This window comes from Alligator mississippiensis, chromosome 4 (assembly GCF_030867095.1).
Source record: "Alligator mississippiensis isolate rAllMis1 chromosome 4, rAllMis1, whole genome shotgun sequence".
In the NCBI taxonomy this organism is placed as follows: Eukaryota; Metazoa; Chordata; order Crocodylia; family Alligatoridae; genus Alligator; species Alligator mississippiensis.
The window spans coordinates 30,569,669-30,596,620 of NC_081827.1; the positions used below are offsets into that span (position 1 = coordinate 30,569,669).

The 26,952-nt window shown below is 43.8% G+C and overlaps 2 protein-coding genes across 9 annotated transcripts in view; one reads left to right on the top strand and one right to left on the bottom strand.

The window, feature by feature from the left end:
• Window positions 1-443: 443 nt before the first annotated feature.
• Window positions 444-21,974, bottom strand: LOC102566371 (histone H2B 5). 7 transcript variants are annotated; one of them, XM_059725891.1, is made up of 5 exons: window positions 21,804-21,973; window positions 19,591-19,743; window positions 14,787-14,876; window positions 6,350-6,465; window positions 444-5,290 (listed from the first exon to the last, which is right to left on the bottom strand). In XM_059725891.1, exon 5 carries the CDS (start codon window positions 5,258-5,260, stop codon window positions 4,880-4,882), a length of 381 nt encoding a protein of 126 aa, XP_059581874.1. In that variant the 5' UTR covers window positions 5,261-5,290; window positions 6,350-6,465; window positions 14,787-14,876; window positions 19,591-19,743; window positions 21,804-21,973; the 3' UTR covers window positions 444-4,879. The 7 variants fall into 7 exon arrangements, 6 of the variants coding, with proteins under 6 accessions (XP_059581874.1, XP_014461975.1, XP_059581873.1 ...); XM_014606489.3 differs by lacking the exon at window positions 6,350-6,465 and having other exon boundaries at window positions 21,804-21,972; XM_059725890.1 differs by lacking the exon at window positions 6,350-6,465 and having other exon boundaries at window positions 444-5,293; window positions 21,804-21,972.
• A 66-nt stretch (window positions 21,975-22,040) lies between these two features.
• Window positions 22,041-26,952, top strand: part of GRAMD4 (GRAM domain containing 4) — a 118,463-nt gene continuing 113,551 nt past the window's right edge. The window contains exon 1 of one of the 2 annotated variants that reach the window (XM_014606488.3): window positions 22,041-22,201. In XM_014606488.3, the coding sequence (XP_014461974.2) occupies window positions 22,173-22,201 (29 nt within the window). In that variant the 5' untranslated portion in view covers window positions 22,041-22,172. Of the gene's footprint in view, window positions 22,202-24,520; window positions 24,614-26,952 lie in introns of those variants that run through there. The other variant, XM_019487419.2, reaches the window with a different exon arrangement.

Below are 26,952 nucleotides of genomic sequence, written 5' to 3' on the forward strand. Positions count from 1 at the left end.
CTTGCTGAAGTTAAGAACAAGAGGCATAACTAAAGAACTTTGTGTCCTGGGCAGAGAAGGCAGGGGACAGTTGTGTGGAGAGCGGGGGACAGAGTATTGTAAGGTCGTACCTCACCTCAGCTATTACTGGGGCCAGCTTTGTGCACCATGCCCTGCCGCTGAGGCTGCTGCTGGAGCTGGCTCTGTGCACCCTGCCTGGCTGCAGTTGCCATGATGTGGGTTGCCATCCTTGTGCCCCTCTAAATTAGTGTCCTGGGCTGGTGACCCAGTTACCAACCCCCACTAATAGGAACAATATCCAGATCTTGCTTGAAAGGATAGGCACTGTGACCTAGGGACTGAGGGACGCAGGAGGAAAATGAAGGAGAAAAGTTAAAGGAACAACAGTGTTCAGGGCTTTATAGCTTGGCAGAAACAACTGCACGAGGAGAGTCCAGAATCTGTCAGCTTTGAAAGTTAAATTTTATTTGTAATCCAAAAATAAAACAAAACATATAATTAGCTGTTAGGCACAACAGCACCACCGTACTAGAACATATGGTATGAACAGTAGAACAAGAAAAGTCTTCTCGTAAAGAAGCCTACAAAAAACCATGCATGGAAATTAAGTATGAAAAACAAATTCCCATGTGTGATTTTGGGAACTGTCAAAATTATATGCACAATTTACTCTTAAAATAAGACATCCCAAAATGCTCCAGTCCTGTCAGACTTGAGGCACTGGGTACTTTGTGTCGAGCTGAATCTCATGTGCCAGAATCACTCAAGGGTTTCAGAGGTTTGCTTGAGAGCAGAAATTCTGCAGTGGGTTCATATAAATGAAAACACCAAACTTGCTTATTGTGCTAAATATGAAAAGGAATAATTAATTCCATTAGTGCAGCCACCTCCCCTGTTTATTTTAATATTACAGTAATTGATTCTGTGTGGTTTCCACATTTTTAAGTTTTCAATCTGTTACAGATGTTTTACTGATAATGCATAACTGTACCATGGATGTTAGTGGTATAGTAGGAGGCTTTGGCACTCAGACTTTGGCAGCTGGACCTTATATATTCAGTTGCAGTTTTTAAGGATGGTTATTAAGGGCTTGGATTCTGGTGCACACTTCTACAGCAGAGATGGATTCGGCAGACAATTCCATGACTGAAGAATTGTTGACCAAAGCATACCCCGTGCTCTGAGCACACTGGGTTGGCAAATCAATGAGACCTTTTTCTGAGATTATTTTCCATTGCTTCTGTTTTTACAGCCCAACATAATGCCCATTACATCAAAGGAAGAACTCTTGTTAATTTCACTGGGCATTAGTAAGACTGTTAGACAACACAATGAGGCACCATTTAAAAACAATAGCAAAGTAGTTCATACGCTGCCTGGCTGCTGAATGATAAACACTAGCGAATATTTGCCCATTTCACCTAGATAACTCAATTGAAGCACAGCTCATGTTGATAACCTGGTCCCAGATAGAAAACTCTTTGCCCTGTGCAGCACAAATTTCAGTGTAATTCAATTTAATTTGAAGGAATTGGATTGGCACCAACGTCTTGTAATAAGCTATAATTTTGCCTGAAAATCCTGCTGTGCCGAACCCCACCCTGTTAGCCAGCTAGGAAACTTTTGAGTGACAGTGTGTACTATGTGTGCCTAATCCTGGGCACTTGCACCAGCTGGATTAACCCTTTACTGGACCCTAAGCAAACAAACTTGTGGGCCCTGAGTTTTTTCACTCAATTTATAATATGTAAAATAAGCCTAACTGGGCCTCTTCTGCGCTTAGGGCTCTAGACATGTGCCAAGTTTGCCTGTGCTTTAATCCAGCCCTGAATGGACCTGGGTTTTCTGTAAAGAAAGAGGGCTTCTGGGATGGACTGTGTAATCCTTGGAGGAGAACCATAGGCAGCCAGGTTTAGGTGCAAGTGCTGAGCTGGAGCTGGTGTTTCAGTGTAGGTACCTTTTGTAAATTAAACCAAATATCGAATGGAGGGAAGTTTTAACTTGCTACCACTAGTATGGACAGTTTGGGGAACCCAGAAGTGTTTTAAAAAGGTATTGTTGTTGCAGCAGGCATGCCTTTTCTCTCTTTCACTTATGTCTATTCTGCTTCTTTTGAGGAGAGCGGGGCCAATTGTGAAGGTCTGTGTCAGTGACCGCAGCATTAAGATAACTATATCTTTTGTTACTCAGTAGATGTTCAATCAGGAAACAAAACATACTAAGCTCACTCTGCTGAGGGTCAGGTCCAAGAGATGATCTTTTTATTGTTATTTATTTATTTTTGATTGTTACTATGAAATATTGATATTGTGGATCGGGGGGTTCATTGCATTGGCTACTGAGAGTCATGGTCCTTGCTCCAAAATTCTGTATGTCGGGGCAGAATTGTGAATATTTTTTTGATGAAGGAACCATAATGAGAATCTCTGGCACTTCTGCATTAAATGTAGATAAAGCTGTGGGTGTGGGTATGGTTGCAGAGAGAAGAGAGCATAAAACTGTTTTCTTGGTCCGGGATATCATTACCACAATTCACAACAGGGGGCCAAGATTAGGGTCTGCAGAGCTGCTACTTCCTTATTCCTACCCCTTGTAGGTGGGCTTGAGGGGCAGGATAGACATACTGGATTACATAGATGCCCTGGGTGACACAAACTTCATGAGGCATAGGCCTGGCATGGTTTGCTTCCTTTCCAAAACAGGTACTGATCAGGAGGCGAAGTCACAACCTGTTTTCCAGGACGTGCTTGGAAATACTACTACGCGCTGCCCCTTTCTCAGGGCACTTTATAAACTGTTACTGAAATATCAGAGCTACACAATGCGAACATACAGCACAGAAACCATTCTAGTGGCTGGAATAACATGAATTATTAATGCCAAGGTTCCAAAAGAAACATTAATGTGCACACCTTGAGCCGGCCCCAGCAAACGTAGTCTAAACAAACAGCATGCAGACAAAAGTAGAGGAAGGTGAGAGAAAGGGTGTGTGTGTAGGGGGGAAGAAGCAGACATAGGTATGTGTGTGGTAGGATTAACTTTTTTTCTGGTTTTGTTTTGTTTTGGGTTTTTTTGTTTGTTCTTTTAATGAAAAACTTGCAGAAGGAACCTGAGATTGCAGGTTCTACCCACCCCTTCATGGAATCAACATGGATCACTGTTGCAGAACTCAATTTATTAGGCTAAAATTTTCATGCCCTTTAGGCCTGGTTTCTTCTTAGCATCTGATGTACTAAGGTGTATTTGGGATCTTGACTGCTGTTTTAAAGTCCTAGCATCCATAATCTAATCCGTTAATACTGACTAGGAACCAGCAGCCATTCATGTGTCCTGATTCTGCAGTTTTGGCATGTTTTGGCATGTGAAGCTTTTGGTTTAGGAATTTCTCCTCTCATCTCTGTGGCTTTTTATCAAGACTTTGTTATTGCTTATCTTACTTTGGACTTTGAGATAAGAGGTGCTACATATTTAAGTATTTTTAAACTATTGATCAATTAAAGCCTGGTAACAGCTGTTTGAAGCTGGTAAGTACAATACTCTTTTCACAGATGAGTAAAACAAAGAACTGAGTGACAAAATGGCTTGCCTTTAGCCACAAACACAGTGGCAGATCTGTAAACAGAGCCTGCAGAACCTGACTCCCAGTTTGTAGGTCTCATTGATAGAGAAGGGTCTCTCCATTCCTGATTCAAAGCCTGGACACAGTGCTTATCTGACAGTTTCCCAATATACTCCTTTTATACTCTTCCCAATATTTATTTGCTGTTTCTAGGGCTGGTTCAATCACATTCATGTTTTTAAATACAATGAATTGCAGGGAAGGGAGGCTCCTCTCTCTGGAGATTACTCCGTCTCCTCCCATACAGTTAAGACTGTGGAAGGCAGTGCAGAGGCACTGGCCAAAAGAAGCTGAATAGTTTCTGCAAGGAGCAGCAGCGTAATTTAGCACACAGTAGCTGAGTCCTTAATGTAGGGGAGAAAGCCAGAGGGCAAGGCAGCTATACAATCCAAACATCCCCCCTCTTCTCCTGCCATCACACATCAGTAAGCAAACAGCCAGCTCCAAAATGTCCAGAATGGATCTCAGGATAGGACAGGGTCTATGCCCTCTGTGAAGCATAACCTGATCATTCTTCCTCCAAAGTATGTGGAGTGAATAAGGAGTCTGGCTCAATATTTACCTAGGAATCTACCTGTCTGATGTATAAGGGGTGGATCTTGTATGCAGCAAGACTCTCTCTGTAACTGGCTTCATACAATATTGCCAGCGTAGGTTTTCTTGATCAGCATTGATTTAATTCTGCATGTATTCTATATAATATGTTCCCTTTATTTTACCTAAGTGATGCGTCTTATCCCTTTTGTAAGCTGGATCAGTTACATTGCTAAAGGACAGCTAGATAGGCTGCTGTCCTCAGGATAAAATATTAACACTGATTTCTTAGTACTTATTTCTGATGTGTGGAAGAAAGCAATCAAACAGCCAGACTTCAAAGACAGAGTCTCTACATCTCTGTTGCCAGTCCTGCCTGCCACTGCCAGACGTGCAGAACTTCCCAAGCATAGAGCAGAATTTTAATGTATTGAAACCAGTCCTTTTGATGAGATACTGAAGTTCCCTTCTGTTTGGTCTAGGTGGAAATTGCTGAACCCCTGGCACATTTGAAAAGTTTATGAAAATAAACGAATGTCTGGGTCAGTAGTCCCTCTTCATAAACAGGCCGTAACATCCAGCTTAAGACTGCAAACTGTTCTTGCATCAATAATGGCCATGCCTTTTGCTTGCTCAGTTGTTGCCACCCAGTGACCCAACCCTTTGCTATGCTTATCATTGAGGGGTTCCAAGTTGAATATTCGTTTTAGAAAGCTGAGAGCCTGGTTACTTGGAGCTGGTATACTTAGTGACAGCCTTGGTGCCTTCAGATACAGCATGCTTGGCCAGCTCCCCTGGCAACAGTAGACGCACGGCTGTCTGAATTTCCCGGGAAGTGATGGTTGAGCGCTTGTTGTAATGTGCCAGACGAGAGGCCTCCCCAGCAATGCGCTCAAAAATGTCATTGACAAAGGAGTTCATGATGCCCATGGCCTTGGAAGAGATTCCGGTGTCGGGATGAACCTGCTTCAGCACCTTGTACACGTAGATAGAGTAACTTTCCTTCCTACTCTTGTGCCGTTTCTTATCCCCCTTCTTCTGGGTCTTGGTCACTGCTTTCTTGGAGCCTTTCTTGGGGGCAGAGGTGGACTTTGCTGGCTCTGGCATCCTGAAGGCTGTTCACTCTAGCACTTTAAGCTGCTTGAAAAGAACATTATTAAAATCAAATTCTACTCAATTTCTTCCTCTACTGCCTCATCTCTTTGAGAGGTATGGCATTCTCAAGGAAAAGGAAAGAGATTTCCCTGACATCTAAGAGGTTATTTCCTGATGGCCCACTGCAAGCATTGTTAATTTAAAAAGGTATCAAAGCTGCCTTTAAATGAGTTAGTTTGGGTACCAACAGCAGTCTACCTGTGGTAGCACAGACCTCATGGCAAGCTAATTAACCCTGCTCAGAACTGCAGAGCTGCTAATACACTGGGTAAATTAGCTGGGCTCTGTGTTGCTGCAGCTAGATTGCTTCCAGTAGCTAAGCTAGCAAGTCTGAAGCCATCTCAAGTACCAAGGCAGCAAGGGAACCCCAGACACAGAAGTAATGGTAGTGTGGGCCTGAGGAAAACCTTCTGAACTGAGCCCTAGCTGAAGGAGCGTGGAGTTGCAAGCAAAGAAATTCTCTCATTCGGTTTGATTCCCTGACTGTGTTCAGGAAAACAGGACTTTGTGCATCCTTTGCAAATAAATGTGTTGCACAGCAAAGATCTACAATGGCATCATTGATTTCTCCTCTGAAAGGGAAGAAGCCACAAGGCCCCCAACTTCTAGCCACTCAGGTCACAAAGGCGGAACCATATTTTTAATATTACTTACTTATGTGGGAGGACTTCTATTGAGGTCTCCTTTCTTATATATCCTTATATTTTCTTTGTCCTTCTTCCTACTCATCTTGGTAGTTTGCCTTGGACCCATTTACATAATGAAAACAATAACTCAAAGGGGTTTCACTATAACACAGTTTTCCCCTGACCTACAGAGGTCTTGTCTACATTGCAAACTTTAAAACTCTGTTCTAATAGCGTTGTAAGATGGTTACATTACCAGAACCCAGTTCTAAGATCCTGCATCTCTACTACAAATCTGACATTTGTCCCTTGACCCAGTAAAACCAAATGTGTTGTAACCTGGCCCTCTGACAGGAATTTTTTTTGTATTCTACATGAAACCTTTTATTTTACTGTAGACAAAATTCTACCCTACCCCTTCTTGGTGCTGGAGCTCCAGCTTGCTTACAGCTTGATCAGTGTGAGCTGTATTTTGGTGGGCAGGAGAGACTGAAGAGAAAGGGGTGCTCTGTGGCTGAAGGCCCACGTGAACTGGATGAAGAGCAGACGAGAGAGAGAGAACTGGAGCAAGATATACATCCACACATGCACAAAACAGGCAACACAGAAAGGAATCATAGCCTGAACCCTGCTAGGTAGCTGCTGGATTAATGAATGTGCATGCTATTCTCCCTTGATCTTTGGGAAGGAATGAGATGTGGCCCTTCATGGTTGTCAGACTCTTTGTCCATTAGGTCAGACATATCTTATTCTGTACTTAAAAATAAAACCCACTGAACTAAAAGGTACCTTGATGCTTTTGGGGGAAGCAGACACCCTATAGAATCCTCCATATTCATAGATTCATAGATTGTAAGGGCTGGAAGGGACCTCGCAAGATCATCGGGTCCAGCCCCCTGCACTAGGCTGGCCCATCTGTCTCATCACCCGTGCATGGGAGCAGGGGTGATGAGGCTGAGCTGGTATCTCCTGCATATCAAAGCTCATCTTCTGCCGAGGACTCTGCTTCCCCAGCTGTGCAGTGGGTGCTCTTTTCCTGACAAAGTCTTGCAGCGAGCCCTTCCCACCCCTATATTTCCTGTGCCACTCTCGGGCAAACCTATCCCCCTTGCCATGCCGCAGCCATCAGCCCTCTCCAGAAGCACTGAGCTGGATAAGTAATTGTTCTGTCACGGTCTGACATCTCCAGAGAGGCAGCTCGGGTCTTCAGCAACAGGAAATCCAGAGGCAAAGCTGGAAAGCTATTAATGTTTAACACATGGGAAGCCGCTGTCTGTCAGGCGCTCCCATTGCCCTGGAGTTGGCAGGCAGAATGTGTTAGCACATCTGAGGCTGTTATTGGCCTGACAGGGAGGGCTGTATGAAGGGCTGTATTTCATACAGGGAGGGCTGTATTACATATTGTATGAAATATCCTGTTTACTACCATTCTGTATGATGCAAAAGACAATCTTTTCCTCCAAATAAGGCAACCAAAGGTATGGTTTACAGTGAAATGTGTTTTAGCCCTCTGTATGAGTGGGGAAGACTGAGTAGACTCAGGCCAGAGATGTATAATCCCCAGATCTTGGAGCTGTACCAGATAGGAATCCATTTTCTTCAGGAGCAATAAGGGCTTTCAGGAGCAACAGGCGAAGGCACTGTCTCCGTGTAGCCCTGGGGATGCTGTAACAAGTTTGCAGATACTCTGCAACGTGAAGGGAGAATGTTTCATTTCCCCTCAGCTCTACTGATACAATTCTCATGCTCTGTGTTTAGTCGGAGACTAGAACTGGGCAATAAGAGTCAAGTTCTTGTCTTCATGCGCACAAAACTCCTAGTAATATGATCATTAATTCTACTTCCCATGCTTCCCTTCCTTAATACATCTTGTGGAAAACAAGAGAACTCTGTAAATCCAAGATAAGATGTATTAATATTACCCAGGAGGCTGGAAAAACTGGGCTTGGAGAAATCTGAATGTAGCTCGAAAAGCCCACAGCAAACTTCTTCAATGGGCCACAATTGCTAACACTTTCCATAAAAGCAAACAAATATTACACAAATTTCAAAACTGAACTGGCTGGAACAACCAGCATGATGAAATAATAAAGAAAGGAAGGTATTGCCCTTTCAGTCTGTTCAACAAGTGAAACTTCAAGTGGTAAAGCAACTGCTTTACAAAACTATGTGGTATTCAATTGTTTTCACGCAATGTTATGCTGTTATGCATTTAGTAATGAGACACCTGAATAGAAGATCATGGGCCTTACACATCTTACAGGCTTGTTTTGAAGTTGTAACAGAAATAGTTTGAAGGGGGAGCTGGGAGATGAGAGTAACTAACTCTCCCTAAAATCAGCTTATACTCTGCCATGGGAGAATTGAGCCCTAGGGCTTTACACAGCAAAGCACTCATTTTGAACATATGAATAAAAAAGTTACAGAAATCATTGAAACAGTGCTAGAAAGGACCTCAAGAGGCCATCTAGTTCATCTACCTGCTCTGAGGCAGGATCAAACATATCTAAAGTACCCCTGACAAATGACTGATTTATCTGTTGACTCGTATTTGTTTTGCGATCTATTTTAACCTTTAACTCCTACCTTGTCAGGTATTCCCCATTTTGTATTTGTATGTATTTGCGTTAGTCGTCCTTCCTAATTGCAATGCTTTGTGTTTTTCTTTACTGAATTTCATCTTATTTTAAAACTTGTTTCCAAATCATCAAAAGCATTTAAATCATGTGTGTCTGGACTTTTTTGAAACTAGACTGAGGAAAAATCAATTGAACTAAACTATTTATCTTGCTCTCTCTGCCTCTTTTTTCATTTTTCTGGCTTGTTTCAAAAGTTCATGTGGAACAGAGGGCTTTGGAGTGTGGGATCCTGAACTGATCTTAAAATAATGGATGCACACAGAAACTCTGAGAACTGCCAATTAAACAGCTCGTGTTGTTCCTTTTGTATGCTTCTTTCTCGCTGGAAATGTAAAAAAATAGTGTCTGTATTCCTTTGTTTGGAAACTTGGAGATATTTATTTTCAGTGGGAAATCATTTTTCTAAGACAAGAAACAACTGTGTACTTATGAGCACTCCATCTTTATGGGGTTGGTTTTTTTCCTGGAAAGTATTCCAACAAGAGCATCATAAAATGTTTCATGTCTATTGATGTTTTTAATGTGCTTCTTTATATACTTGTTATTATTCCTACCTCCACCCTAGTTTCAAAGTCAATATAGTGCCCATGGCAGGTGTCAAAATCCTTCATTTGTGGACAGGACAGGTACTGCAGGGCCACAGCACTGTCCCACTAACTCAGTGGTTTTCAGCCTTTTTTCATTTATGGAAAAACTAAACGAAAGCAAATGAATAAAAAATTTTTGGTGTGGACCCCTTTGGAAATGTTGATATTCACATACTTTTGATTGATCATAGCCATCTTTCAGGGACTCATTAGACATAGTCTGAAGACCCCAGCAGTCCATAGATGACAGGTTGAAAACCACTGCACTTATTAAAATGCTCTGCTGGATACTGTGGTTGGGATCTTGCTCTTGGTCCCATTTTAGCTGAGATACATGCCTTTATGCTAAGCTGTCTGGGCCCCTCTATGTGCAGGTAAAGGTGTAATGGGATCTAATGTGCAATCCACACAATCATGCCCCCTGCCATGCCATACCTGTATGCCAGGAGGTGCAATTGTGGGATCACACAATAGATCCCATCACACCTTTATGCTAGTGCAGGGGAAGCCCAATCCGAGACTCTCCCTGCTGTAGCAAGGAGCAAGCTCCTGCAGCTGTGAGCCCCCTCAGCTGAAGGGCTCCCAGCTGCAGGCTTGTCCCATGCATCCCTGCAGCTGGAAGACACAGGTGCTGTGATCTCCCAGATCTGGGAGTTTCTCAATAGTGCAGGGCTGAGAGATCACAGCTGACACAGTCTTCCCACCATGGGAGTTTCACATACAACTGGGGCTGGGATATCATGGCAGCTGGAATCTCCCAGTCCCACGGATTTCATGCATCCCTGGGACTGGGAGATCACAGCTGTGCCCCATGGCTGCTGGTACTCAACTGGGCCCTGGCATTGGGCGGTGCACTGCCAGGACCCAGCATCCACAGCTGTGGGACTCAGTCCTGGCAGCTGCTGGGGCTTAGAGTCCCCTCAGTTGTGGGGCTCCCAGCCCCATCTGTGCACAGTGCTTACAGCCACAAGGAAAACTCTGCTACACATACAAATTAAAGCTTGATAACAACCAGCTATCTGATTTATTATAAGCTTACTTTCACATTCCTCAACTCCACCCAAGTTTCCTATTGGACACTAAGAGCTAAATAATACACTCTGTCTTCTTTGTAATTTGTTTATACAATGCCTATAGATTTAGATTTCTTGGTAGTGCAATAAATCAGCAACAGCTTAAAGGAGTTCAAGTGACATTTAAATATGGTAACCATATTCTTTTTAAGGAAATCCAGGCCACTGTGTTTCAAGTGAAGGCAGAGCAGCATGGTATGCTAGGCAGGTGGGCAGGCAGGCACTGCTGCTGCTGTGCAGGAGCAAAGAGAGCAGATTGGAGAGGTGCCCAGCCTGGCCTGCCCCCCACCTCCAGCTGCGGCTCAGTAGAAGCCAGGCTGGGCACGTGCAGGCGGTGTGATGCCTGCTCCAATCTGCCTACCTTGCTTCTGCGCAGCAGCAGTGGTGCTTGCCTGCCTGGCATACTGTGCTGCTCCACCTCCCCACCAGACTGTGCCCTGTTTTCCTGAGCAGGACTACATTTCCCATGGCATGCAGGAGCCAAGGACTCCCTTACCCATTGCTGTGGGTCACCAGGACAGAAGACCCTTATGCATCACGAGAGAGACATTTTGGCTACAGGATCCAGGCCATGAAGAGGGAGAGCATGACGGAAACAAATTCCAGTTCTCATAAAGTACTAGACTGAATTTCTGAATCAAATGTTTTGCTTTGCAGTCTAATATTTTTGGCTTTTTTTTTTAAACAGCCAAAATTTTTTAATTTTCAGCTGAAAATGTTAGGCTGTGATTTTTTGCTGATTTTTTTTTTATTATTTTTATTTTTTTTTAAATCAGAGTTCCACAGAATATGAGTAATTACTTTCCAAACACCCCTAAGTAGCAAGGTGACTGCTGATACCCTTCACAAACAGGAGATCCTGCCAGAAATCAATAAGAGGGGGCTATGGGTCTGGCTTTTTATCAACTGCCCCTTCCTTCAAAAAAGTGAAAAGGGAAACCACTTGAAAAAAATATGTTAGACACATTATTGGACACAAATCACTAGGAACGAATGGGACATACAATGCAATAGTGAGTCTAGCTGTCCAGTTTGAGACCCACTTTAGCTTTCCCAGTCCCTATGACTCCTCCTTCCTGGAAAGGCTACATTTATTGCTGAAGTGGTTATTTAGCACTTGTGCCTTCTCCATTCTTGACCTTGCTGATATAACAAGAGTACCAGTTAGTGCTAACTGTGATGGGCTGGGGTTTTCGGTTTTTTTGTTTTGTTTTTTGGGCGGTTTTTTTGAGGATTTGGACTGTTAACCCCAACTCTTTCCTCACATGGAGCCCAACAGTATTCGTTTTTTTAATTCCTATTGGTCTGGATCAGATTCAAATTGTGACCTCTAGGCAATCAGTTTTCTGGCCTATTTGGAATCCCTCAAGCCACTGAGTTACTCTCTGGATATCACACGTTGATGAACTTGACAAGTTATATTTGCATAATTATCCCATTTTTTTTGAGTTTTTGATGGAAATACTGTACAGTGGGCATGTGTGGGGAAAACATGAACCTCAGTCTTTCAAACTTTATTAGTGTTTGAATGCTCCTGACATTTGTTAAACTTTTGACAAGCTATTTCAGTCCTTGTTAGACCAAATAAAAGCCACTTAGCCACTATCATTTACTCAGCAACATATCTGAATTGTTTTGTTGGTTCTGTCCAATTAATTTTCCTTCTTTAATTCCATTTGCAGAATAAAATCGAGCAAATCTGGCTTTAATCCTAATGTCAAGGAAGTTAAATTGCAATTTGCTGCTACTCTTTGTGTTACCATCACTCAAGCACAAAGAAGGGCAGCAAATTACAGTGTGTTCCTGTGGAAAAGCAAAAAAAAAAGAGGGCTTCATAATGGGCTTGTTCATGTGGTCAGAAACATTATAATGGCACAGAAGAAGGTTTTAAGATGCAGTTAACAAATGGCCAGACTGCCATCAAGTGACAGGACTATTACGGGAATGGTGTATTTGTACAGACTATATAAACTTGCTTCATTTTATGATACATCTTATAGGGACTTCACATGAATTCTCTAACATAGCAGGTACTGTTAAGAGTCACATTAATAGGATTCCAGAAAACAAATGGACATATTTGATTATTTGGTCATCAAGGCGACCTTAGAGTGCAACTGGGATCAGCTGTGCGATGATTCACAGTGAGACACAGGGTGATGCTTGCTCACATGCATGAAATGATCATCATATTTCAGACTGGGAGGATTTTTTTCTTTCTGGCATATTGTCAGGGACTGTGGTGCCAGTGTCGTATTCATTTCTTTTGGAGTACTGATTAGGGTTTGTGTAATAGGTCAAAGTGAGTGTGTCCCAAATGATAAATTTCCTACTGTTGTATAGGAGAATGGGGGAATCTTCCAAACCTCTAGTATTTTTTTTAGAAGTGAACCCAACAGGGAGAATCCTTTGTATTTTAAATATATTTTCTTTTGTAAAATCATCATTTCATCACCAATGGCTAAGTTCTATCTTTGAAACATGTAAATGCAGTTCTTATGTGCTCTAACCCAACCTCTATGCATTTTATTTAGTCAGAGAAGATATCTGGCAGATACCTGCTATTAAGCTTAATTTATGTTAGGAAGAATTACAAAGCCTGACAGCTGAGAGGTTCTCTGCCCCTAAAATCTGTACAAGACTTTCACAAACACTTCAGAAGTAACTATTGAGAAGAATGTTATTATGTTTTATGTCCAGAGATCTTTGACTTGCTCTTTATTATTAGTAGGCTTGGCAGAATTTGAGCTTTATTTTTTAATAATGTTGATGGATAATATCAATATTTATGTTTAAGCATTTTTTATTTTTATCAATTCATGCAATCCTGAAAATTTAAATCAGGGCCATGGGGGGCAGACAATTAATTAATGACAGTATATTATTATTATTACAGTGCAGTTTAACTTCCTGCCACAACAAACATAACTGCTGTAGGACTGCAGCTAGCTGAGTGGCAGAGCTGCCATCAGTCCAGGTTCCGCTCTCCCATAGCTCCTTCATCCACTTTGTCACTTCTTCTTTGTTCCCAGTGCCCTGGGGTTTCTAGGAGTTCCAGTCCAAACTACAGCCAGCATGGTTCTGTAGGACTGGTCCTCCTGTGAGTCTGAGAGTGTGAGGTGAAATAAATGTTTATTGATGCTTACTGATAAAAATTGAATCCTGCCAAGCCTAATTATTAGTATCTATTATTTGTATTAACCTAGCAATTAGGAGCCTCAGTCATTAGTTCCCAACCACCTGACTATGCTTATACTCATTTTTCCTTTTCTTTTTATTCTTGTGAATTTGTGTTCGTTGTTTTGGGAAAAAGACAAACATTCTAAACACCCCAAATCGGTTTTGTGATCTCTGTAAAGACAGTACTTTGTGCTGTCTCTGCCAGAACTGAAATGATTTCTCAAGGTTCTGGGAACATTAATCAGAGGTGCGGATCCACAAGCACAATGGAGTGCTTTCTACAAGTGGATGTAGGAGGTAGTTCCTGAATTTTTAAACAAAAGGAAGTCCAGTTCTGCCTCATTCACTATGTGGGGTAGAAGTAAATGTCTGAGTAACAGGCATAACTGGGGGAAGCAACACTGCTCTTCCTAGGTCAAATGCTGCTGGTTTTACTCCAACAAATACTTACTTGAAAACAATGAGGGAGTAACATAATGAGGGGTGGGGGCAAGGTGGGTGGGGTGGGGAGGGAAGAAGAGAACAAAAATAGCAGCCAGTGCCATTGCCAGCCTGGCAGTGCTTAAGCCACTGCTGCCACCATTGGCCCAGGGTGCAAAACTGACAAGCTATGCCTTGGGTAACCTGGATGAAGCTCCCTACGTCTGAAATTCAGAGATGCTGGGCATCAGCAGATCACCTTAGCTTCACCTGGAATGTGGGATGTTCAACACCTTGGAAACAGCACGTCCCAGGTGCTTGGGAGATTTTATTAGAAATAAAAAAGCATTTTAAAAAGCTTTTTAATAAACTACTTTCAGCTGAACTTTTATTATTGGTCTGTTTTGGAAACTCTCTGTGCTGCCCAGCTTGGTTAGCAAGGGCCAATAAAGGCGAAACAGGAGAATGAATGTTTTCTTATGAATCAACTCCTATCATGTTTGCCAGAGTACATCCAGCGCTGTACATAGCAAAAACCTAAGTTCAGTTCTCACCTAGCTCTCCTCCAAACAGATCCAAGGCTTGGAGAAGATGCATATTATTGTATTACACCTGAAATATCCTCATTACCTTATCCCATCCAGCAGCACCCACAGCAAATCTGAATATACACTAAGAGAGCGCAAATAGGTAGAATCCCTAATTCACCCTCAACAGAACACACAGATCCTATGATAGTGTCTAACTTCCTGCTCTTCCTAGGGTTTGTTTTTTACCAGTAATTTAAAAAATAGTAGCATGATGTAAACTTAAGAAGAAGCTTCTACTCCCCACTGCCAGTATTTTCTTTACCTGTCATAGGCCACTTAGCCAAAGAGAATTCTGCTCCTATTCCCTTTACATCCTCACGGGACATAACTAGACCCACTTGTTAACTTGTCAGCTGTAATTACCTGAATCCTAATGCAGGGGTTATTGCTTGCTCCAGGGGTTATTCGGTGGAGGAGTTATGCATTCCCACAAGGGTTAAAGTCTGCCACTCACTTGCAGGAGGATGATCACAAGCAGAACAACACCAATGCAGCGTTGCAAAAAACAGAAAACAAAGCATCATATCAAATCAGCAACCTGTACACCCCAAGTCTGTACAAATCCTTTTTGGCATTTACAAACACACAGAGATACCAGGCTGGTGTATGATATTGGACAGGACATGTATAAAATCACAAGCAACTGGAATCTGAACTAGCAAGTACAAAGTACTGATTAACAAGTTACTGCATAATATCTAATTCTACTGTGAAAACTTGAAAAATAGGCCCATCTCCAATAAAATATCAACAGCCAGTCTCATATAAATAAAGTTATGGGGTCATTTATAATCATTGAGGAAACTGTAGGACTCTACCACCTACTCTCTCTCTCTACTATCTGTACAAGACCTTGTACAATGGGCCCCTGGGCTCTAAGTCCTACTGTAATACAAATAACAGGTAATAATAATACTACATTTAGAGGAGTGATATACTAAGTCAGTGAGGGATTTTGGGGAGCTTTTATTGCATAGCAAAGAATCTAATAATCTCCCGTATTATATTTTACAGGGAAAGAATCAGTTAAAGTTGCAACTTTGTAATGCGCGTATCTGTTATAGTTGTGTCAGAGCTTTTCCATTATCTGAAACACAGTGTAGCAACACCTTTAGACATACACAATCAAACAAGGTAAGAATTGGGCAATACATGCTATGCACTCTCTCTCCATGTGTGGAACTCTTGATAGCAAAGGGACTTCCATTGCAAGACTGAAAGGAAGAACTGGACTGTGCATTAGTAATAAGTTATTAGTGAATTTTCTTCTAATTGTGTTGTTATGTTCAGGTTATACTGTACTTTTCAACTCGTATTGCTCAAGGAAGGCCAAGCATTTTCCTCCCCATTTTAGAAAAAAATGATTAAAGATTCATAGAAATTGTACAATTTATGAAAAATTTAGGAATAAGTAAAAGCTGCTTTATTATTGCTCTAAACAGTAGCTGCTTCAGATGTGAAATTTAAATACAGGCATCATGGACTGAGTTACTAAAGGGGTATATATTTGAAATTCTAACAGACTGCCTTAGAAACTAAAAGAAGGATGAAGACAGATTTCATTATTTCAGAGTTTTGAAAAATTAGTAGTAATTGCAATTTCTATATTAGTAGTATACTTGGCACTTACCCAGCAATTTTCATGCAAGGCAAAATGCTCATCACAGACATTAGAACTCATTTCATACATGCAGAAGAAAGGGGACAGTGAAGTTAAGTTACTCTCTCTCTGGTCACACAGCAAGCCAACTGAGCTGTGACTACGATTCTTGTTCTGAAAGGGAGATCATACTGGTCCCCAGTGTGGGAGAAGTCTCAGTATTACAGGTTATCTTGGGACCATAGTGTATAATATACTTGGTCACCCATGTTTGGAAAAGATCCAACTGGAACAAGTTCAGAAAAGGGCTACTAAGATGATGAGGGGAGGGAGAACCTATTATATGAGAGGAAACTGAAAGAGCTTGGCTTGTTTAGCCTAGCAAAAAGAAGGCTAAGAGAGGACATGACTGACCTCTACATATGGATTAGGGGTTAAATCAAATATGGTCTGCAGGGGACTGGGCTCAGTGACTCAGGAGGTCCCTTCCAATCCTATGTTCCTACCTGGCCATTGTTGGGGTGTTGAAGCCCCTCGTTCTGCTTCTCACTGTTCAGTTATTTTTCTGTAAGCAACATATCCCTGGCCCTGGGACACTGTGTTGGTGGGTTTTTCCTCTTCCCAAGCCACAAACCCCAATTTCATATTTTTTTGCTCGTCAGGGCTTCTGTTAACAGAAAAATGACTACAAATATTAATTTCACTAAAAAGCTTGAGAGAGCTTCCAGTTCTCTGCAAAAACTAAAATCTGATTTTGGAACAGGCAGATGTTGGAGGGAGTGTGGTGAGCTGGGAGGATTCATGCATGTGGTGGGTGTGTCCCAGGATTACACTGTTCTAGAAGAAGGTTGGAGATGTGGTGAGGGAAATAATAGGATGCCAACTATCGGATATCCTCTTAGTGTTTCTATTAAACCTTCCTGAGAACTCTGCAACATATAAGTGTCACAGGGAATTGATTTCTCATCTTGTAGTGGCTGCAAGAATTACAGTTTTAAAAGCCTGGAAGAGAAGGGACACCTCTAGAATCATTGACTGGTTTTAAAAAATTTGGAAGTTTTAGAAATGGAAAAGTTGTCCTATCAAGTTGGTGTTCTACAGGGAGAAGGAAAACAGAAGCTTACTTGGAAATCTGGTGGAAATTTCTGGAATTTGCTAAAGAAAAGAATCTTTTATCTCCAAACCAGAAAATTTGAGAAACTACTTTGAATGCTAAAGTGCAAATTCATGAGTGAACACAGTAAATTTAGAATAACTCTAAAATTTAAAAGCAGAGATAAGAAGATAATTAGATTTGCACTATGCAGAGTTTTAGGGAAAAGGATGGGGTGAATTACTGTATACAGATGAAGAAACACAGGGGCTTGGCATTAACGAAAACATTGAGGAACTGCTGGAGACTTAGGGGAGGAGATGAAGGGAACACAAGACTTTTGTGGACACCAGTTTGGGTTGTGGTAGCACTGTTGATAGAAAATTAGTGTCAGTTTTTGGGTAGATTCTGGAGGATTGGACATGTTTTTGAATGTTAAATCTATTACTTTATGGGATGGATTAATAGAGTTAAAAATCTGATTTCAGTCTAGTTTGGACCAAAACCAACTCCCAAATCAAATCATATTTCCCATGAAACGGAAGCCTCATTTTTAGTCCAGTTGTAATGATTATTCATTCGTTGTCTTGCGATAGTGCAGCTCCAAGCACTATGCACAGCTTCCTTGGGATAAACACTCTACGATACAAACCCTGTCCCAGAGATTACAATCAAATGCATGTTTAAATAAAGCACATTCACATAGAGGGCTCTGAGCCTCAGACATAGTGTCCTTCATTGCACCCACCATGACAGGAGGGAAAATACATGATAGCTGAAGAGTAGTGATCGTTCATGACTGATTCAAATTGGGAGCTAGGAATTAGAGCTGAAAAGCAAAGCACAAACTCAGAGTTTCCTGGCTCAGGGGCTTAGTTCTAATGAGAAAATCAGTGGGAGCTGTGCTGAGTTTCCTTCACCTGAAGCTTGCTTTTTATGGTACCTTTCAGTAATAGGTCCATAGTCTTGTCTTGGACATAATGGATCATTCTCTCCTCCCCTTCTACTTGCTTTCATCCTTGGCTTCTGTAGCGGTGCTCTGCTAATTATGCTCATCCACCTGCTCTTTTATCAGGTCCCTGAGTGACTGCCTTTCTCCTCTCCCACACTCTGCTGGTGTCTCCCATTGTTCTATTCTTTGTCCCTGCTTTCTGTCTCTGTACTCACTCCCTGCATGAGCTCATTAGCACCATAGCTCAGCTGTAACTTCTTTACTGATGACTCCTAAATCTTGCTATTGAGTTCTCTCTTTCTTACCGTTAAATGAGCACAGTCAATGAGAATAATAATCAGTGTTGGGCATAGAGAGCTTTGAGTATGGAGTTTGAATCTGATTTAACTCCTTTGTTGAGAAGGATAAGACCAGGGGATTGCTGTGCTGTTTTTTTGTATCTTAAATATTGTGTAAAGACACTTTTTAATGTTTATATAAATCTCAAATAACAACAAACAATATTTATATTGTGGTGCTGTTCATATGGCCCAAACCAGATTGGGATACTTTTGTGCTAGGTGCTATATAAACACACTGGAATGTGAGAGCTCAAGCTGCACCTTCTCCCAACTTCCCAGCATCACCATCTAGATGGTTTATCACTTTGTGCTCAGCAGAATGGGACTGAACTGAACTTGCCTTCCCTCCCTTTCCATAATTAGAGACAACTCTCCTCCTCTTCCTTCAGGCAAGCTTGCAAGAAGGCAATCTCTTCCTGCCTGTCTTTACCAGAGACAAGCAACATTTATAAAATTTCTTTCCTCTCCTTTTCCTGCTGCTCTGTGGTAGAATTCAACTTCAAAATAGTCTCATCAATTATAACTTCCCCCTCTCTGATCACCTCAAATATCTTGCCTCTTCCAGGGGCAAAATACTACTATGACAGCCTTCCTATTCTTCCCTCTGACTTCCTCTCCCCTACTACATTAAATTGAAGATTTGTGTCCTCCCCTTTGAAGAGCTAAATTCCTACCCAAGTATGTCCTCATTTCTTCCTGTTCTCCTTCCCACTGCTGTCTAAACCTCTATCTTACTGCCACCTTTGCATCTTTCTCTCACTGTCATCTTCAATTATAACTCATTTTCCTTGACCAGCACTCAGTTTACTTCTTTCTTAACACTCTTCTTTCCCTAGCCTTTTGCTGATGATCTAGGAAGGTAAAACATCAATTTGAGACTAACCTTTTAAATGATTAATCCTAAATCTCGAATGTCGCACATCATTTCAGTGACAAGATTTTAGGGAGAGAGACCATATCTTCTTTCTTTCTTTGTACAAGCTAAGCAAACTGCCAATGCTCAATGAATGGTAGCATAACACATTTATTAGGCTATCTTGTACATTTTTGTTATAGATTTTGATAAATGCTTTAACAAATAGTGTTACAGATATTTAAGAAAATAAATACTCATCCCTGACAGCTCATGTCTTCAGAAGGGTCTGTGAAATGACATGACAAGAGTGGTGACTAACACTCACCACAACACTAGCACAAAGAAAATGTTGAGTTGCTGTAGGAGGCACACAAATTCCCCCGCTCTCTTTATGACTCAGGTAAGCTGCCAAAAATGGAGGTGGAAAACTGTGGGATGGAATGGTCTTGACTTCAAGCCAGCTGCCCGTGTGGCCTTTCTATAAAGAAGAAATTAATTGCATCAGATTTTTAAGTATTTTATGTAAAGAGCAAAACCTAACATTTAGCCTTAGTACTGAATGATAGATAGCATTAGGATTAAAGTCAAAGGTCCCCACAAGCCTAGCAGGCTACCATGGTTAAGAACCACCATTTTCTGTAGCCAAAGGCACCCAGCGGGGCTACATGGCAGGCATCATGTCCAGCTGCCTTTGATTCCCTGACCTGGAAGTGGTAAAGCATGAAAACAGAGATGAAGAAGAAAACCAGAACCCAACAAAATGCAGAGAAGGAGGTGCTGTAGGCCTGTTCTTCCAGTGAGAGTCACCATGGAGTTATAGCTGGGAGAAGGAAGGTCTGGAGCAGATTACATTTATGTGCGTAAGCACTTAAACCAGGAGGAAGGAAGAAGAGCACATGAACAGAATGAGGGGGAAGTGTGGAAAAGAGGGATGTGAAATGTGGGAATAGAGGGAGAAACATTGGGGAGTGTGAATGTGATGAATGAGGGCAAAGATAAAGGGGGAATGTGAGAGAAGAGAGACAGAGGAAGGAAGGAAAGGGTGTAGGACATCTTAAAAGGGGATGGAAAATGAGATATGTACCATGCACTGGGTAGGATGGAAGAAGAGAGGAATAATCACTGAGAAAAGAAAGGGGGTGGGAGAAAAAACAGACTAGAGAGAGAGGAGAGAGAAAGAACTGTAGGGACCAAAGAAATGACAAGATGGAGAAAATGGCTCCTCCAGATCAGCACATTTTGAAAGAGAGAAAAGATACTTCTGCCTTCACAAGAGCAGGCACCAGGAAGCACAGGAGATAAAGCAGAGAGTGAGGAAGAGATAGAAGGGAAGAGAATGGAAATGGCCTGACCTTAAGCAGACAATAAGAGAGACCAAAGAGAGAACAGATGAGCGTTACTGCTCTGTTGGCTTCATAATGGTTTCACGTGGCCTGCCTTTTCCTAAACTATAGATCAGGATGGTTCATAAAATCCTCACTACGTCTAGAAGTAACGTGCCAAAGTTCAAGAAAATACTGTTGCTTGCCTGGCAGCTATTCTTCTTCTTTTCCATGCTTCACACGCAAACCAGTTGCTCTGGCACGACCAGGCTACACTGTGATGGCAGGACTACAATCCTGAACTGTTTAGAGGCTAAAGTGCCCTTCCTTCCCTTTTGTTTCCTTACGTTTCTGGTTTCTATTAAAATATTTCAGTGCCTAGTGATTCTGCTCCTCCAAAAATAGCACATGGCCCCTGAGGTAGAGGTCTGACAGGAATACGAAGTAATGGTCAAGGAGGATGAAGGGATGAGAGTCTAGGGTAGGGTAGGGCAGGGCAGCGATTCCCAACCAGGATGCCTGGAGAACTGCTCAAATGTGCTGCGGGCTGTCCTGCAACCTTAGCCCTCATGAGCGTGGGAGAAATGTGGAGCTCTCCAGGGGGAACCCGCAGAGCTCCAGCCCTTCTCACCCCTTGTAGGCCGAGGTCCTCACACCAGGAGACTTGCTCCAGTCCAGCGGTTCCCAAACAATGACAGATCGTGCAGCACCAATTTAAAACGATAGGAACCTTACGTACCAGCAGCAAATTTCTCAGTTTTGCCTTATGTACCACCAGCAAACTGTTGACATGTAAATTAATTATAATAAGCCTGTTAACGCGTACTGCTGACAGGCTGTCTGTATACCACTGGTGGTACCCCTACCACAGATTGGGAACCACTGCTCTAGTATTTTACTGCAGTCACAAGGCGAAGCGGGGCGCCTGGCACCTACCCGGGGCAGAAAACCACCAGTTTAGGGAACAGATTTTAGAAATAGAAAGTACTTCTGCCATACAGGGGCAGGCTGGGTAAATACCCTGTCACCCCTATGCTTGCCAAACAGCAGGGCAGGGCAGGGCAGGGCGCGGGAAGTCCAAGCCTTGCTGCGACCGGCCCCTGTGCCGCGAAAACCAGGCGGGTGCAGGCCAGGCTGTAAGCGGAGGCTCCAGCAGGCCCCTGAGTCATGGGCAGGGAGCTCCCGTGTGCAGGCGCGCGGCCCTGCGGAGACTCACCGCCCGGCGCGGGAACACGCGGGTCCGTGACGGCGGGGCAGGTGCAGCGAGGGCTGGCGGCCCCGGGCCCGACGCGCGTCCCCCTCCGCCGGGAGGGCGCGGCGCTGGGCTGAGCTGAGCTGCGCGGCTCTGCGGTGCGAGGCTGGGCGGGGCGGGGCGAGGCGGGGCTGGCGCCGGTGCGGCCCTTCCCGGGGCGGGGCCGCGGCTGCGCGGGGCGCGGGGCTCGGCCGTGGGGGCGCAGGGCCCGGGCAGCGCGAGGCGCCTCCGTCTGTCCCCGGCATCGCCGCCACCCCCGGCCGCAGCCGCAGCGCAGCGCAGCGGGGCCGGGCCGGGCTCGGGGCAGCTCCGCGGGGCCGGGCGGCAGCGTGGATGCGAGTGTGCGCCGAGCTCCGCGCAGGGTGAGTGAGTGAGGGAGGGAGTGCTGGCGGCGGCGGCGGCCGGGCCGGGGCCCCGGGGTGCGGCCGGAGGGCCCTCGCCAGGGTCGGCGGCGCTGGAGCAGGAGCTGCCCCTGGCTCTGGGCACCAGTGGCCCCACGGGCCGGGCTAGGAGCCAGTGCCAGGGTCACGCAGGGCAGGGGCGATGCTCCGGTGGGACAGCCCGCTCACCCTCGCCCCGACTCGATGCTGCCCTGCAAGCGGGCGTTCACCCCAGTGCCTGCCCTGTTCCTTCCTTGGCCGGGCTGGTCCCGGAGCAGGAGGCAAGGACGGGGCGACCTGCATGGTCGCAGTGGTGCACGGGTACCTGTGCCAGGTCAAAACCCCAACCCGTGGCCTGTCTCTGCTTGGGGAGACGGAGCGCCTGGTGCACGTCTCCTTTCTCTAGTTTGGAGAAGCGGTTAAATAAGGGGAAAGGAGCTGTTGGGACTGCGCTCCCAGTGTCCCTGTAGTGATGCCTCTCCAGAAATGACTGACATGTGGCAGGGAGAGGAGGCAGATGGAGAATGGGGGAAAAGGCCAGGAGGGCTAGTCTCTAGAGGGCTTTTCCCCCACTTTCCCACTCCCATTTTCAAGGAAGCAGTGAGAGGAGGAAGGCAAGAGATGGGTTGGTTTTGAACTCTGCTGTTAGACAAGCAGCTCGCGTACAGTCCGGCGTGGGCCTGCTCATCTTTTTAGGAAGAAGTCCCCGTGCTGGCTGTGTCTGAGTGTATTGGTGAGCTCCTGCCTGCCCTTGGCATCACTGGGCCCAATTGTGGGATGATGTAAATGATAGTACTGAAACACTGTTTCAGTATCGGTTGTTATCAAGAGTAAATTGCATGGCTGAAACTATAGAGCCTCCTATCTTAATACATTTTAGACAGGGTAAATGGCTTAAGTGTCTGTTGGTTGGAAGGGGGGATGATTGATTGCATTAGATGAGGGGTCAGAAACATAAGGTACCTGGGCCAGATCTGGCTTGCAGAGCCACTGGATCTGGCTTGAGCTGGGAGGCTTTGGCATTGCATTGGCAGGGGGGCTCTGCTCACATTGGGGTTGGGCACTGGTGAGCTGTGCCAGAGCTGGGTGACTGCAAGCTGCACCTGCACCACAGCTGGTGGGTCAGGGAGAAGTAGTGGTGATGATGTGGGCTCAGGTCCCAGCTGCCTGGCCCTAGTAGCTCCCTATTGCTTGGCCCCAGTGCAGCTACCTTTGGCTTAGACTGGGCACGGGCAGAGCCCTCCACTGCTGCAAGGCCATGGAAGCCCCCTGGTCCGTGTCCGACTAGAGCTGGGTTATTCCAGCCTGTGGCTCAGGAAGGTAGTGCAGTGGCTAGCAAGAGCTTTTAGTTTTCATGTCAAACTGTCTCAAATACTAAAGGAGAGGGAGGAGGAAGGAGAGTTTGGAGGTTTCTTAACTAAATTGAGTCGTCCAGCTGATTTGCAATGCAACAGTTCCAGCATGTTGGACAGGATTCTGCCTTCAGTTTTTATCTGTAGTGCTAAAGGCTAGTTTGTATAATCTTCACTTTTCTATAAGTCAGTGATTTTTACTCTTTCTTTTTTATGTCCGTGATCATTTGTTATAATTTGAAGGGCTGGGATCAGTTTTTAAATTATATTTGTAAAACACCGGGTCCTTGTTCGTAATCTTGGTTGTATCATCTGATGCTTTTCCAAACTAAAACCTGATTTTTATTTATTTATTTTTTTAGTTAGGGTGGGAAGTGGTAAGATCTGATACATAGTCATTGTGAATAGGGAAGATGAACAGGAAAAGCTACCTTGGTTTCAGGTTCTTGTGGCACAGCATTAGGTCCAAATTCTGTGAGGAGTTCTGTGTTGGCAGGCCAGTGAAGCCCCGGAGAGTGCTTTCCAGGATGCTTGCCATTGGCTGTAAACTTGGCACGAAATATCCTTTAATCTAATTGCAATTCTCTCTCTCTCTCTCCCCCCTTTTAATAAAAGGACTGTCTTGTGAAACTCTTCTAAGTTGAGGTATTTGTGAAACTTAGGCTCTCTGGAGCTGAAACAACTTGACAAGGCATCTTTTAATGACTAGGGGCAGACCGTGCACACTTTTTCTTATGGAAAAAAATCACTCAAGTGAGTTGTGCTATGAATTTGCAGACTGTTGTGGAGGTGCTAGTTGTGATGTTCTATTTAGAGTTATAGCAGAATTTGCACTCAGTGGTACTAAAATACCATTCAGATGCTCTGATGACTTGAACTGTTCTTTCATTAGCTTTAACACCTTTTTTTTCCTCACAAGGCAGTTTGCTTCTTCCATGGAGTTTCCTTCAGACTAAGAAGTTATGTTCATCATACATATCCAAAGAAAAGAACTGGAGTGTCTTAAGGTTCAGACTTGAGTAAGGGCTCCTCACATGAGAGAGTAAGTAGAAAAAACAATGAATAAACTGGGGACTAGAAAAGACCGTGGCAATTGGCCTTTTAGGGCAGTGGTTGGTTGACCTTTTCAGACGTAGGCCCAGGTCCGAGGCAGCTGCTACTACTGTCTCTGTGCTGTGACACAGGGGGAAGCCCCTGCTGCTAAAGCCCTGTTTTCAGGTCAGATCCATTCTGTGGGCTGTAGGTTGCCAACCCCTGTGCTAGGAAACTATTAAGACTCCTGTGGAGTTTTACAGCTTCACTACTGATAATGTCTTCCCTACGGTTAGTCTGGGGGATTGAGCCTAACCCAGACATGCGCCGCAACAAAGCAAGACCCTAACAGAGTTTTTGGTTCCTCTCTGGTGCTGAACATGCACATGTGTGTGTTGTGTATGTTAGGGCTTTTGGAGATGCATATCATGATCCTTCTGTGTAGCAGAATAACCAAGCCACTTTGATTCTTTCTCAGTGAATTATGGGAAATGTGTCTGTCTCCCTGGACACACATTATGAGGGAATTGTGGTCTGCTTTGAAAGTCTGCTCTCATTCAAGAGATATAGCCTGTATCACAGTGCAAACCTAGGCAAACTTCCAAAAAGAAAGAACTTCTTGAAAAAGAAACCAGGTTTTAACTTGCACCCTGCAACAATGCCAGCTATAATCAGCTCTAATAGGCTTGTGTGTGGGCAAGAAGGGGTCAAAGGGCAAGAGCCCAAGTCAGAGTCTGGGCTAGGTCTGCAGTGTAGAAAAATATCAATTCCACCTGACTGGTGGGTGAATTGAGTGAAAGAAATAATATTGGGATAATATTAACTTTGTGCCAGATGCTTTGTTTAAGTGATATAAAGCCAGCTTCAGGAGTGGTGGGGAGAGATGAAGGAAGGTTAAGCTGTGTTCTTTCTTTCTTCTACTTTGAATCTTGCAATGAACTTGCAGAAAATACTGCTATACTGTTGTAGAGGGGATGTTCTTTCTAAGGAAGCAGAGAAGCTAGAAATAAGTTGTTTTCTGCTGCTGTTCTATTTGGACTTTCATTGTCTCAGGCAGCAAAGCATTAACTATAGTCTCATTTACTTGTGTACCCCCTCTTCCCCCCACCACCCTTGCTTTTACAGAATTTCTGTGAGTCAGTTGGGTAACAACAGCAGCTACTTAGAATTGTTCTGTCAGGAAGCTGTTGGCTAAGGAGCAGCCTTAGAACAGCTCTGCTCCCTTTTGACACTGTTGGGGTCCTTTTGTCGACTGGGAGGCCGTGCCCTTTTTCCTCTGTTCCTGTTCATGGCCCTCCACAGCTTCTCAAACCTCTGTCCACTTTTAATAAGTAGGATGTTCTAGGAATTGAGTTATGCTAAGTCCCCGATTCTTTTTTTATTTGTTTCATTTTTTTTCTTTCTTTGCTTCTCTTGGTTTCTTCACTTGAAGGGTTAAGTTAACCCTTCTTAGATGTAGAACAGTCTTCCAGTTTATTTCAAGTGCAGTATTGATAATAAAGTCTGCATAGAAAAAATCATAGTGCATTTTTGTTTCTGCATATAATGTTAAATGTGATAACTACAAAGCAATGGTTTATGTAGCTCAGTGTTTAAATACATGAGGCCATATTGGGCATTCTCCTGCAGTGCATGCTGTTTCAAGAATAGTAGGCCTGGAAAACAATTTTTTGTTTTAAAGCATGTATTAGTCTTCATATCCCTTCATAAAGTGTTATAATGAACACGGTGCCCTCAAAAGATCCAAGTCTACTCAGATTCTGGAGAATGGATTTTCCTATGCAAAGTATCCTTGGTTCTTCAAGCCAATGTTTTCAAACTTTACCTAAGGGGGGCTGCATCTGGAAGTCAGCTACTCAATTTCTGAATTTTTCCAGTTGTCTACATCTGCTTCGACAATGTGACTTTCTTCTGCTATTTACGGTGATCCGTTCACTAGGAAATGGACTGAGATCCCCCACTTAATCTTATTCAGGCTACCAGAAAGTCTTTACATGGTAATGACATGGTAATTAATTGGAGGCTAGAGATGAAAAGCCCAAAGGGAGGTAATCCCAACGCGGATCAAAGGGGGCAAGAGGGTGCAAAAGCCCCCATGGCTCACCAAAAGCATCCGGGAACGTCTCTTAGCTAAAAAGGAGGCGTACACCCAATGGAAAGAAGGGCCATCACCAGGGAGGACTATACCTCGGTTGCTTGGGATTGTAGGGGGGGTGATCAGGAAGGCCAAGGTGGAGATGGAACTGGGACTAGCTACCCAGATCAAGGACGACAAGAAGTCCTTTTTTAAATACATAGGGGGTAAAAAGAAGGTACTGGGTAACATGAGACCTATGCAGGACACGCTAG